Source organism: Carcharodon carcharias, chromosome 1, assembly GCF_017639515.1.
Source record: "Carcharodon carcharias isolate sCarCar2 chromosome 1, sCarCar2.pri, whole genome shotgun sequence".
NCBI classification, from domain to species: Eukaryota; Metazoa; Chordata; class Chondrichthyes; order Lamniformes; family Lamnidae; genus Carcharodon; species Carcharodon carcharias.
This window is the reverse complement of record NC_054467.1, coordinates 747078-760818: the sequence shown is the minus strand read 5'-3', so window position 1 is coordinate 760818 and position 13741 is coordinate 747078. Positions and strand designations below refer to the sequence as shown.

Sequence of the window (13741 nt, the reverse complement as noted above, 5' to 3'; positions counted from 1 at the left end):
ACCATTCTCGTGAATCTTTTCTGCAACCTCTCTTATGCCTTCACATTCAAGTGTGGCGCCCAGAACTAGACACATGCACCTGCTGAAGCTGAACTAGTGGCTTATACAAATTCCACATAACTCATTGTTCTTGTACTCTACGCTTTTTTAATATAGCCCAAGATACTGTAAGCTTTATTAACTGCTCTCTCAACCTGTCCTATCCCCTTCAATGCTTTATGTACATATACATCCAGTTCCCTCTGCTCCTCCATATCCTTTAGAGCTGCACCCCTTACTTCATATTGTTTCTCCTTGTTTTTCCTATCAAAATGAATAACCTCACATTTCTCTGTGCTGAACTTCATCTGCATATTCCACCAACTTGTCTATGCCCTTTTGAAGTTATAAACAACCTTCCCCACAGTTCACAATGTTTCCGAGTTTTGTATCATCTGCAAGCTTTGAAATTGTTCCCTGTACACTATCCCGACACTGACCCCTGGCGAACTCCACTACAAACCTTCCTCCATCAGGAAAACCTTGTTTTCTGTGGTTCAGCCAATTCTGTATCCTTGCTGCTACTGTCTCTTTTATTCCATGACCTATTATTTTGTTCACAAGTCTGTTGTGCAGCACTGTATCAAATGCCTCTTGAAAGTCCTTGTATACCACATCAACAGTATTACATCATCAACCCGCTCTGTTACCTTCTCAAAAAACTCCAAGCTAGTCAAAAATGATTTACTCTTAAGAAATCAATGCTGGCTTTCCTTAATTAACCCAAATTTGTCCATGTGACTCTTAATTTTATCTCGAATTATTGTTTCTAGAAGTTTCCCCACCACCAAAGTTAAACTGACTGGCCTGTAGTTGCTAGGTTAATTTTATCACCCTTTTTTGAACAAGGGTGTAACATTTGCAATTCACCAGTACTCTGGACCACCCCTGAATCTAAGACTGAAAAATTATGGCCAATGCCTCAGCAATTTCCACTCTCACTTCCCTCAGTATCCTTGGCTTCATCTCATCCAGTCCTGGTGCCTTATCAACTTTAAAGACAACATCACCTCCTTTTCAATTTTAAACCCACCTGTCTGAATTACTTCTTCTTTTACCATGGCCTGGGCAGCAGCATCTTCCTTTTCTAAAGTTTCAAAGTATTTACTTAGTACCTCAGCTATGCCCTCCGCCTCCATGTGTAAATCCCCTTTTTGGTCCCTAATAGGCCCCTACTCCTCCTTTTATTATTTATATGCCTATAGACTCTGGGGTTCTTTTTTATGCTAGCTGCCAGTCTCCTTTCATACTCCCTCTTTGCTTCTCTTATTTGCTTCATCTCTCTGAGCCTTCTCAATTCAGCTTGGTTTTCAACTAATATTTTCTACCTAACACCTATCATAAGCACAGTTTTTATTCTTTATCTTAATATCTATCTCTTTTGTCATCCAGAGCGCTCTGGATTTGTTTGCCCTACCTTTCCCTTTCATGGGAATATACTTTGACTGTACCCGAATCATCTTTTCTTTGAAAGTAGCTCATTGATCAGCTACCGTTTTTCCTGCCAACATCTGACTCCAATTTATTCAGCCCAGATCTGACCTTACCCCACTAAAGTCGGTTTTCCTCCAGTTAATTTTTCTTACTCTGGACTGTTCTTTGTCTTTTTCCATAGTCAGCCTAAAACATAAAATATGATGATCACTGTCCCCTAAATTTTCGCCAACTGACACTTGATTAACTTGGTCCAAGAACCAGCTCTGGCAGTGCCTCCATCCTTGTTGGACTGGAGACTTGAAGATTTTCCTCAACACACTCTAGGAACTTTTGCCCTTTACACAATTACTATCCCAGTCTATATTTGGATAATTAAATTCTCCCATTATAAGTGCTCTATAACTTTTGCACATTTCTGTAATCTCTTTGCAAATTTGATTCTCTACATCCTTCCCACTAGTTGGTGACCTATAGACTACACCAAGCAATGTAACTGCACCTTTTTTGCTCCTGAGTTCTAGCCAAATAGATTCTGTCCTTGATCCCTCTGGGACATCCTTTTTCTCCAGCAGTGCAATATTCTCCATCAATACCGCCACTCCTCCCCCTTTTCTTCCTTTGCTATCTTACTTGAACACCTTGCATCCAGGAATATTTAATATCCAGTCCTGCCTGTCTTTGTAGCCACATCATATTTTCACATAACAATCTGCGCTTGTAACTCAACAGTCTTATTTACCACACTCCGTGCATTCACATATATACACAGTAACTGTGAATTAGACTCTTACGTTCTCCTTTACTCTGACCCCATCCATTAATTTATTATTTCTGACTCGAGTGCTACCTATCTCTCCAAGTATTCTGTGCCCTTTGTTAATTCTGTCTAATAGTATCTCCTGGTTCCCACACCCCTGCCAAGTTAGTTTAAACCCTCCCCAACAGCACAAGCAAAACTGCCGCAAAGACCTCAGTCCTGGCTCTGTCCAGGTGCAACCCATCAGGCCTGTACAGGTCCCAACTCCCCACAAGACCCAGTCCCAATTTCCCAAGAATCTGAAGCCCTCCCTCCTGCAACATGTTTCCAGCCACATGGTCATCTGTCTTACCCTCAATTTCTGTAGTCACTTGCATGTGATTACTACTTTTGAGGTCCTGCTTGCTAATTTTCTACTTCGCTTCCTAAATTCAGACTACAGGACCATATCCCTCTTTCTATCTACGTCATTGGATGTGGACCATGACTGCTGGCTGTTCATCCTATTCCACCTCAGGGTGCTCTGCAACCTCTCAATGACATCCCTGACCATGGCACCAGGGAAGCAACACACCATCCTGGATTCACATCTGCGGCCACAGAAACGCCTATCAATTCCCCTATCAAATCACCTATCACTAAGACTCTTCCAGTCTTCCTTGTGCTCCCCTGTACAGCTGAGCCACCCATGGTGCATTGGACTTGGCTCTGGCTGCACTCCCCAGGTGAATCATCACACTCATCAGTATTCTGAACTGAATACTAGAAAGTGGGATGTACTCAGGGGACTACTGTTCTACCGGCCTGTTTCTTTTTCACTGTTTGGTCATCTCCTTGCATATTCTTAAGTTGTGGGGTGACCACATCTATAAACGTGTTATCCACATAACTCTCAACTTCACAGATGCTTCACAATGACACCAGCTGCTGCTCAAGTTCCACAATCCAGAGCTCAAGCTGCTACAACTGATGACATTTCTTGTACAAATGGTTATCCAAGATATGTGAAGTCACCAAATACCACAGAATGAGCACCCTCAAGGTTACAGCAGCCCTGCCATTTCTCGAAAAACTGATAACCTTGTGACTGCGATTAAACCTTATTGCTGGTAATAAACCTTATCAATGTTAATAAAGTTTACCAATGCCATTAAAACTTACTTATCAATAAACCTTGGCAATATTGATAAACCCTACCAATACTTAGTACACCTTACTCCCTGCACCTTTTTTTCAAATGGAAGTTTCCATGTGCTCTCCTCTCTTTTTAAGCAGGTCTCCACACCTTTTTTCAAGTAACAGTCATCACGCTTTCACCTCCTCTTATTTATTCATTAACAGGATGTGAGCATCGCTGGCTAGGCCAACAGTTATTGCCCATCCTTAATGCCCTTGAGAAGGCGGCGCTGAGCTGCCTTCTTGAACAGCTGCAGTCCAAGAGCTGTACATACACCCACAGTGCTGTTATGGACGGAATTCCAGGATTTTGACCCAGCAACAGTGAAGGAATGGCGATATATTTCCAAGTCAGGATGGTGAGTGGCTTGGAGGGGAACTTTCAGGTGGTGATATTCCCATCTATCTGCTGCCCTTGTCCTTCTAGACGGTAGTGGTTGTGGGTTTGGAAGGTGCTGTCTAAGGAGCCTAGGTGAGTTTCTGCAGTGCATCTTGTATTTGGTGCACACAGCTGTCACTGTTTGCTGGTGGTGGAGGAAGTGAATGTTTGTGGATGTGGTGCCAATTCAGCGGGCTGCTTTGTCCTAGATGGTGTCAAGCTTCTTGGGTGTTGTGGGAGCTGCACTCATCCAGGCAAGTGGGGAATATTCCATCACACTCCTGACTTCTGCCTTGTAGATGGTGGACAGGCTTTGGGGAGTCAGGAAGTGAGCTTCTCATCATAGGATGCCTAGTATCTGACCTGCTCTTGTAGCCACAGTATTTATATGGCTAATCCAGTTCAGTTTCTGGTCAATGGTAACCCACAGGATTTTGATAGTGGGGCATTCAGTGATGGTAATGCTATTAAATGTCATGGGGCAATGGTTAGACTCTTTTTTGTTGGAGATGCCTGGCATCCGTGTAGCACAAATGTTGCTTGCCACTTGTCAGCCCAAGCTTGGGTATTGTCCAAGTCTGCATTTGGACATGAACTACTTCAGTATCTGAGAAGTCGTAAATGGTGCTGAACATTGTGCAATCATCAGCGAGCAGCCCCACTTCTGACCTTATGACGGAAAGAAGGTCATTGATGAAGCAGCTGAAGATGGTTGGGCCCAGGACACTACCCTGAGGAACTCCTGCAATGATGTCTTGGAACTGAGATGATTGACCTCCAACAACCACAACCAACTTCCTTTGTGCTAGGTATGACTACAACCAGTGGAGATTTCCTACACACACACACACACACACACACACACACACACACACACACACACACACATATATACAGTATTTTGCAGTATCTAGTGCCTTCAGCCTTCTCTTGATATCACGTGGAGTGAATCGAATTGGCTGAAGACTGGCATCTGTGATGCTGGAGACCTCCAGAGGAGGCTGAAATGGATCATCCATTTCTAGCTGAAGATTGTTGCAAGTGGTTCAGCCTTAACCTTTGCACTGATATGCTGGGCTCCTCCATCACTGAGGATGGAGACATTTGTGCAGCCTCTTTCTCCAGTGAGTTAATTGTCCACCACCATTCACGACTGATGTGACAGGACTGCAGAGCTTAGATCCGATCAATTGGTTGTGGGATAGCTTAGTTCTGTATATCACTTGCTGCTTATGCTATTTGGCATGCAAGTAGTCCTGTCTTGTAGCTTCACAAGGTTGACACCTCATTTTTAGGTATGTCCGGTGCTGATCCTGGCATGCCCTCCTGCACTCTTCTTTGAACTAGGGTTGACCCCTTGGCTTGGTGAAATTGGTAGAGTGGAGGATATCGGGGCCATGTGGTTACAGATTGTGGTTGAGTACAATTCTGCTGCTGCTGATGGCCCACAGCGCCTCATAAATGTTCAGTCTTGAGTTGCTCGATCTGTTCAAAATCTATCCCATTTAGCACAGTGGTGGTGGCACACAACATCATGGAGGGTATCCTCAATGTGAAGATGGGACTTCGTCTCCGTAAGGACTGTTCAATGGTCAGTGCTACCGATACTGTCATGGACAAATGCATCTGCAGCAGGCAGGTTGGTGAGGACAAGGTCAAGTAAGTTTTCCCCTCTTGTTGGTTACCTCATCACCTGCCACAGACCCAGGCTAGCAGCTATGTCCTTTAGGACTCAGCTACCTCGGTCTGTGACAATGCTTCCAAGCCACTCTTGGTGATGGTCATTGAAGTCCCCCACTCACATTACATTCTGCACCTTTGTCATCCTCAGTGTTTCCTCCAAGTGGTGTTCAACATGGAGGAGTACTGACTCCTTGCCCATATTGACCTGATACCACAAGACTTCATGGGTGCCAGAGTCAATGTTGAGGACTCCCAGGGCAACTCCCTCCCGACTGTATACCACTGCGCCACCACCTCTGCTGGGTCTGCCCTGCTAGTGGGACAGGACATGCCCAGGGATGGTGATGATGGATATTATCTGTAAGGTATGATTCTGTGAGGATGACTATATCAGGCTATTGCTTGTTCTGAGACAGCTCTCTCAATTTTGGCACAAGCCCCCAGATATTATTAAGGACGCGTTTACAGGGTCATGGGGCTGGGTTTGCCGTTGTCATTTCTGGTGCCTAGGTCGATGCTGAGTGCTCTGTCTGGTGTCATTGCTTTTTATTGACTTTTTAGCAGTTTGATACAACTGGGTGGCTTGCTAGGCCATTTCTGAGGGCATTTAAGAGTTAGCCACGTTAGTGCGGATCCAGAGTTACATGTAGGTCAGACCAGGTGAATACAGCAGATTTCCTTCCCTAAAGGACATTAATGAACCAGATGGTTTTTACGACAATCGGCAATAGTTTCATGGTCATCATTAGACTTTTTAATTCCAGATTTTTATTGAATTAAAATTCAAATGCTGTGGTGGGATTCAAAGCCAGAAGATATACCCGGTGAGATACAGCGCGAAATGATCTAATCAGGGTAGTCATCATCCTGCAGGATGCCTTTGATGCACCCTATTTCAGCATCAAACTTGCATGGTGAGCAAATGGCTCGGCCCTATTTACAAGGTTGCCGATAAGACCAATCTTACAGTGCGTGGAGTTGTAGGAATCCCAACGCGTATATTGACCAGGGAAGGCAGGCTTTTATCTTTCGCAATAACCTTTGATGTGGCACTTTTATCAAATGCCTTCTGGAAATCTAAGTACAGTACATCCACCAGTTCCCCCTTTATGGACAGCACATGCAACTCCTTCAAAGAACTCCAATAAATTGATTAAACATGTTTTCCCTTTTACAAAACCATATTGACTCTGCCTGATTGCCTTGAATTTTTCTAAGTACCCTGCTATAACATCTTTAATAATAACTAACATCCTGTGACAGATGTTGGGGTAACTGGCCTATAGTTTCCTGCTTTCTGTCTCCCTCCCTTTTTGAATAAAGGAGTTACATTTGCTATTTTCCAATCTAATGGAACCTTCCCTGAATCTACAGAATTTTGGAAAATTAAACCAGTGCATCAACTATCTCACTAGCCACTTCTTTCAAGACCTCGGGGTGAAGCCCATCTGGGCCTGGGGATTTGTCAGCCCACAGCCCCAACAATTTGCTCAATGCCACTTCCCTGGTGATTGTAATTCTCCCAAGTTCCTCACTCCCTTCTGTTTCCTAATTTACAGCGAGTTCCAGGATGTTATTTGTGTCCTCAATAGCAAAATTCATCCATCTCCCCACTTTCAATTCCTCAGACACACTTTCTATAGGAACAACGCTCACTTTGTTAACTCTTTTCTTATTTAAATACCTATATAAACTCTTACCTGTCTATATATTACTAGCTAGCTTTCTCTTATACTCTAACTTTTTCCTCCTTATTAATCTTTTTGTCATTCTTTGCTGTTCTTTATATTCTTTACAATCTTCTGACTTGCCACCTGTCTTTGGATTGGACAACTTTTGCTGATAATCCTCAGTGTGCTAAGAATTACGCTGGCAACCAGTTTAAGATTGTCAGTAGGGCTCGCAGTGTGTCACATTCACGTGTACTGGAAGCTACATATATTAATACACAGGGCCTTGTTCTTTGCAGACAGAAAGAACACGTACACACATTGCAGCTAAACAAAATAAGCGACAGGCATTCACCAACTCATTCCTCCGGGCAATGCCCTGACCAATCAGTGTCTAGCTGTCTGGTTTAAATTTCAAACAATGTTTGGCAGTTAACTGCCAGTCACCATTAGTGGTGCATTCTCCATGGCAACGCCTTGACAAATCAGAGTCCACTTGCCAACCAATCAGCACTCTCTTCACATGCAGCATAAACTGTCGTTTTCCCATACTATTGGTATTCTTGCAAAGTGTCCTAATGAGTGAAAGATGAAAAGCTTCAACATCTCTTTTTTCAGCAATACTCAAGTTCTGTACTACCAAACGGCTATCTGAATACATATATTACAAGCCAACCAGAACCACAGTATGCCTTAAGGACCTGACCAGCATTTTAGATTTATACTATAACCTCAGTGGATGCAATTTACCTTATTTAGATCTTTGATCTAAAAGTTAGGTACTTTTAGCAGCACTGCTAACTACACTTGCTATTGGTGAGATAACTCATTTACCTTAGCTGTCAACAGCAAACATACAAGAAAAAATGTGCATACCACTTGTCCATAAAGTTCCTTTAATTTGTTGGTTCGTTGCCCTACATTTTCAATAGTCTTCAATGCAGTTTCTATTCGGTTCAGTCGATATTCACAGTAAGCCTTCTCAAAGGCAATTGCTTCACTGAGAAAATAAGCAAAACAAAGTTAGCACCCTTTTCAAACCATGGTTCCTATATATATACTAAACTAAAAATACACGATTCCTCTGCTGTAAACCAACAATGACATATATTTTTCACTTAAATCTCGATATCAACAATGCTACGCTGCATAACAACAAAATGTAGCTTAAACTATCCATGCATTCCAAGGTTTTCCGAACAAGTTGCCAGTCCAAAAACGCAGTGTATTACATTATAACAGTAACTACACTTTTAAAGTGCCTCATCGGCTGTAAAGTTTTAGAATGCCCTGACATCATCACATCTGCTACAGAAATGCAAGTTTTTTAAAATTCCTCTAATAGTGCTTGGTAAACTTCAACTGAAAACATTGAACTGGTTATTTGGATAAATTTTACATATGTAATAATGAAATCTAGATATGAGATTTTCAGCCCATGTGTTTCATGTTTAGGCATTTGTACCTTACCTGGTGAGCACCTTAGTATGAGTGTGGATTATATTTAGAGCTTCTTTAAAATTTCCATTATGGACGAGACAGACCACTTTACAATGCAGAGCAGTGACATCATCCTTGTCATCTTGCAGTACTACAGAAAGAATTAACATTTGCTGAAGTTTTACACAGATTAGTTTTATTCAAGTTTAGCATCACACGTACATGATTTCAAGGAAAAGTAAACCAAATTTACAAACAGCTGTTCTAAAATGCTCCTGTGGCTAAAAAAGATATTTCCCACATACCATCAAATTTATTACTGTCTTCACAATTTCAGTAAACACAGGCCTCTCTATTCCTTGACAAATAGTTGAAAGTTGCAATGAATCCAGCAACACTTATTTCCCTTGGTGGAAAGCACCATTTTTGTCATCGATCAAGCAATGCTCTGCTTCTCCAAATGCCAATTCCTTTGCTATCCTGAATGGCCCTTAACAGTTTGACTTTACAAAACAATATTTTTAAAAAGTGTGAAATTTCTAATCATTGATGTTCAAGAGGGACTTAAGCGTGGTTTACAGAACACAATGCAGGTGCTCCATGCAATTTCAAGACAGTAAATGTTGGCCTTTATTGCAAGGGGAGTGGAGTATAAGTAGTAGGAAGTCTTGCTACAGTTGTATAGAGCTTTGGTGAGACTACACCTGGAATACTACATGCAGTTTTGTTCTCCATATTTAAGGGAAGGTATACATGCATTGGGAGACAGTAAGTGAAGATTCACTAGATTGGTTCCTAAGAGGAGAGAGCTGTCCTGGGATGAGGGGCTGAGTAAATTGGGTCTATAATCATTGGAACGTAGAAAATTGTGAGGTGATCTCATTACAATTTGCAAAATTTTGAAGGGGCTTGACAGGGTAGACACTGAGGTTGTTTCTCTGCTCTAAAGAAGTCATACAGACTCAAAACATTAACTCTGTTTCTCTCTCCACAGATGCTGCCAGACCTGCTGAGTTTTTCCAACATTTTCTGTTTTTATTACAGAGGTTGTTTCCTCTGGTCAGGAAGTCGATCATTTAGGATGGAGAACAGGAAAAATTTCTTCACTCAGGGATTGTGAATTTTAGGAATTCTTTAACCCAGAGAGTCACGAGTGCTCCATTGTTGAGTACATGTACAGCTGAGCTCAAGAGATTTTTAGTCTCTCTTGGAATCAAGGGGTATGGATTAGTGGTAAGGCAGGAAAGCAAAGTTGAGGCAGAAGGCCAGCCTGATCGTACTGTATGAGCCAATTATTTGCTCTTTTTCCCAACCTTAATTTGTGATTTTATCCTTCTTCTGATACTTCTATCTGTGTCAGTAATTTCATACTAGCCACCTGGGAAAGTTTCAGACCATACTTATCATACGAGGTATGATTTAGAGACTCTAGTTACATTAACATTATGCCCACTGCTCAAAACTTCAAACTCACTAAATTCAAATATTGAAAACCACTGCCTCGTCCCTAAACAATCCGAGCTTCTACGAATCTTTATCCATCTTGATGGAATGAAGTCTCTTAATGATTTGTTGATCTTTTCTTCAAATCTATTGTTGCTTTCTGTTCTGACACTGAAAACTCATCACACCACTACCTACCGGCCAGGCCTGCCAGTGCCACTGCCACCTAGCTGCTGGGCCCACCAGTGCCACCTCCACCGACTGGCCAGGCCCGCCAGCGCCACCTAATTGCCAGGCCCACCACATCTGCCATGGTGGGATTTGAACCCAGGTCCCCAGTACCCTGGGTCTCTGGGTTACCAGTTCAGTGACAAAACCATTATGCCACCACCTTGCTCAATAAGGAAGCTGCCACAAATTCTTAAATTATCAACTCCCAAACACTTTGGACATTCTGGAATAATCCGTGATTAGTATAGGCTCAAGGTGATTCCACAGGAATATTTTGCCGTATTTGGCACAGGTCCCTCCCTTAGCTATTTCCAGGATTAGACCCTCCAAGCAACCGATGAATTTTCAGAAATTCAGGGGCACCAAGGGGCTGTTCCTGTTTCATTTTCCTCTCTTAACAACACAATCCATCGGCTTCTTCTCCAACCCCCTTGATAGGGCAACTGACCCCACCATCCCAGTCTCCCCTCTTCCCTTGGCCTCCTGGTGTTCCCCAGCCTGTTCTTTCTCCACCCCCAGTTGCCACTACAGGCCTCAGTCCCCTCTTTACACCCACCCCCAACCCCGGGTCAGGTCTCTCCCCCCGCAGGCCCCAGGTTGGATCTCTCCTTCACCCTCCTCTTGGGTTTCCCCCCTCCCCCACTACCCCCGGGTCACACCTAACCACAGCCTCCCAGGTCACCGCTTCTCCAACTCTTCTCCCCACCCGCCAGTGGTCACCCCTTCCTGCTTACCCACAGCCCCAGATCAGCCCCCTTCCCTTCTCCACCTACTCTCCTCATGCCCTCCTCATCCTCCACTCTCACACCCACATCCTGGGCCACACACCCTCTTCTTCCCCACCCCCCTCCCTTGGGCCACCCCCCCCCTTCATGTGTCCCCCCCACCCCGGGCCACCCACCCTCTTCTCCCCTCTCCCGGGCCACACACCCTCTTCCCCACCCTCCTCCCACCTCTTCATGTGTCTCCCCCCCACCCCGGGCCACCCACCCTCTTCTCCCCCCACCCCCCAGGCCGGACACCCTCTCCCCCACCCCCCCCCCCCCCACCCCCCAGGCCGGACACCCTCCTCCCCACCCCCCAGGCCGGACACCCTCTCCCCCACCCCCCAGGCCGGACACCCTCTCCCCCACCCCCCCCCCCCACCCCCCAGGCCGGACACCCTCCTCCCAACCCCCCAGGCCGGACACCCTCTCCCCCACCCCCCAGGCCGGACACCCTCTCCCCCACCCCCCCCCCCCCACCCCCCAGGCCGGACACCCTCTCCCCCACCCCCCAGGCCGGACACCCTCTTCCCCCCCCCCCCCCCCACCCCCCAGGCCGGACACCCTCTTCCCCCCCCCCCCACCCCCCAGGCCGGACACCCTCTCTCCCCCCCCCCACCCCCCAGGCCGGACACCCTCCTCCCCACCCCCCAGGCCGGACACCCTCCTCCCCACCCCCCCCAGGCCGGACACCCTCCTCCCCCCCCCCCCCCCCCCCCAGGCCGGACACCCTCTCCCCCACCCCCCAGGCCGGACACCCTCCTCCCCACCCCCCAGGCCGGACACCCTCCTCCCCACCCCCCCCAGGCCGGACACCCTCTCCCCCACCCCCCCCCCCCCCCACCCCCCAGGCCGGACACCCTCTCCCCCACCCCCCCCCAGGCCGGACACCCTCCTCCCCACCCCCCAGGCCGGACACCCTCCTCTCCCCCGCCGCCCCCCGCGGTTTCCCTGTGGGCAATGCCCGCGCAGAGCCGGTGTTTGGGCTTCACTGGGACACGTCACCCTGAGGCCCAGGCCCGGCCCCGGAGCCGCCGCTCCTCTTACTTTTATTCAGTGATTTCAGGGCCCGACTGTAATCGGCGGTTTGGCCGCAACGATTCACCTCCGTCCACAGCGCAGTCACCGACCCGCCGCTCGCCATCCCCGACCAGCCCGTTCCACCCGGGCCGCAGCCTCACCGATCGCAGCTCAAACAACTGGGCCCGCCGCCGCCACCGCCACCTACCGGCCGGGACCGCCACCGCCACCGCCACCTACCGGCCGGGACCGCCACCGCCACCTACCGGCCGGGACCGCCACCGCCACCGCCACCTACCGGCCGGGACCGCCACCGCCACCTACTGGCCGGGCCCGCTGAAGCCTCGTTGACTTGTTGAGAGATGCCAATCACGCCTTCAGCGCAGGAACAGACCCTATACTCACTAACCGGCTTTGCCGCCCACTCCTCAAAAGTGCTGAGTGGCCTGAGCTCCGGCAACCCCCTCCTGCCTGGGATCTCTGCCTGTTGTGGGTGATGATATCCTGTGTAAAGACAGATGGACAGCCTGTGACCAGGACAGATGCCAAAGCAGATGATAAGCATGCCTGCCTGCTCTGTGTGCTGAGTGGTCCAATATAAAGGCTGAAGACAGGACCTGTGCAGGATGTAACAAAAGATGAAGATGTAAAAGTGTGTGAGAGAGAATCAGTGATGATTTCCCTTATGCTAGTAAGTGTGTGACATTCCTGTAGACTGTAACCCTGTGAATACCTGACGGCCTTGTGAGAGTGAGAGTTGAGACAGAGGATGACAGAGCAGATGAGGTCATTCATCCTTTTGCAGCATTGGAAAGCGCTCCTCTCCTGAAGATCGTAAGCACTGACCGCCCTCCTCCCAAGTCTTGGTGATGGGGTTAGTGGACCCCCGGCTCCCATCACAGGGGTAAAGGATCTCCTGCCGGTTCTCGACTGCTTGGAGGAGTGCTGCCTGTGCGTTGTTGCTGAAGTTGGATGCACAGCGCTTGTCTCTTCAGAGGACCATTCTGTGTTTGCCAGGACAAGTCCTGGGCTGCGGAGGGTGAATGTGTGCACAGGTGCTGTTTAAATATGGTACCCAGAAATACAACTCCATGAGTTAACAGGGGTGGGTTGGGGTGTTGGGGCAGATGAATACCAGCCCACCCTGCCATGAGATACAACATGCTGCTTGTTCTTACATACATAATGAGATGAAGAATGTAAATCCAGCACGGTAACTGACCACACCGGCCGGCAGGAACTACACCAACGGGTCCCACCCGCCATCGCACTTAGTCGCTGGTGTGGAAATTTCCGACCATTGTTTCTAGAAGTTTCCCCACCACCAAAGTTAAACTGACTCTCCTCTGGTTTCTGGGCTTATCTTTACACCCTTTATAGAACAAGGGTGTAATGTTTGCAATTTTCCAGTCTTCTGGGACCACCCCGAGTCTAAGGAAGACTGAAAAATTATGACCAGTAACTCTGCAATTTCTACTCTCACATCCTTCAGTATCCTTGGATGCATCTCATCTGGTCCTAGTGCCTTATCAACTTTAATTACAGACAGCCTATCTACTACATCCTTTTCAATTTGAAACCCCCCCCCCCCCACTGTTGAGATTACATCTTTTACCATGGCCTGGGTAACATCATCTTCTTGGTGAAGACAGATGTGAAATATTTATTTAGTACCTCAGCTAAGCCCTCTGCCTTCATGTGT

The 13741-nt window shown here is 46.9% G+C and overlaps 1 protein-coding gene across 2 annotated transcripts in view; it reads right to left on the bottom strand.

Annotated features, from left to right (window-relative positions):
* srp72 (signal recognition particle 72) overlaps positions 1-12239 on the bottom strand; it is a 76006-nt gene extending 63767 nt beyond the window's left edge. For both annotated transcript variants that reach the window (XM_041193020.1, XM_041193029.1), the window contains exons 1-3: positions 12067-12239; positions 8612-8732; positions 8018-8141 (exon numbers count right to left, since the gene is read on the bottom strand). In XM_041193020.1, the coding sequence (XP_041048954.1) occupies positions 8018-8141; positions 8612-8732; positions 12067-12163 (342 nt within the window). In that variant the 5' untranslated portion in view covers positions 12164-12239. The remainder of the gene's footprint in view (positions 1-8017; positions 8142-8611; positions 8733-12066) is intronic.
* Positions 12240-13741: the final 1502 nt, after the last annotated feature.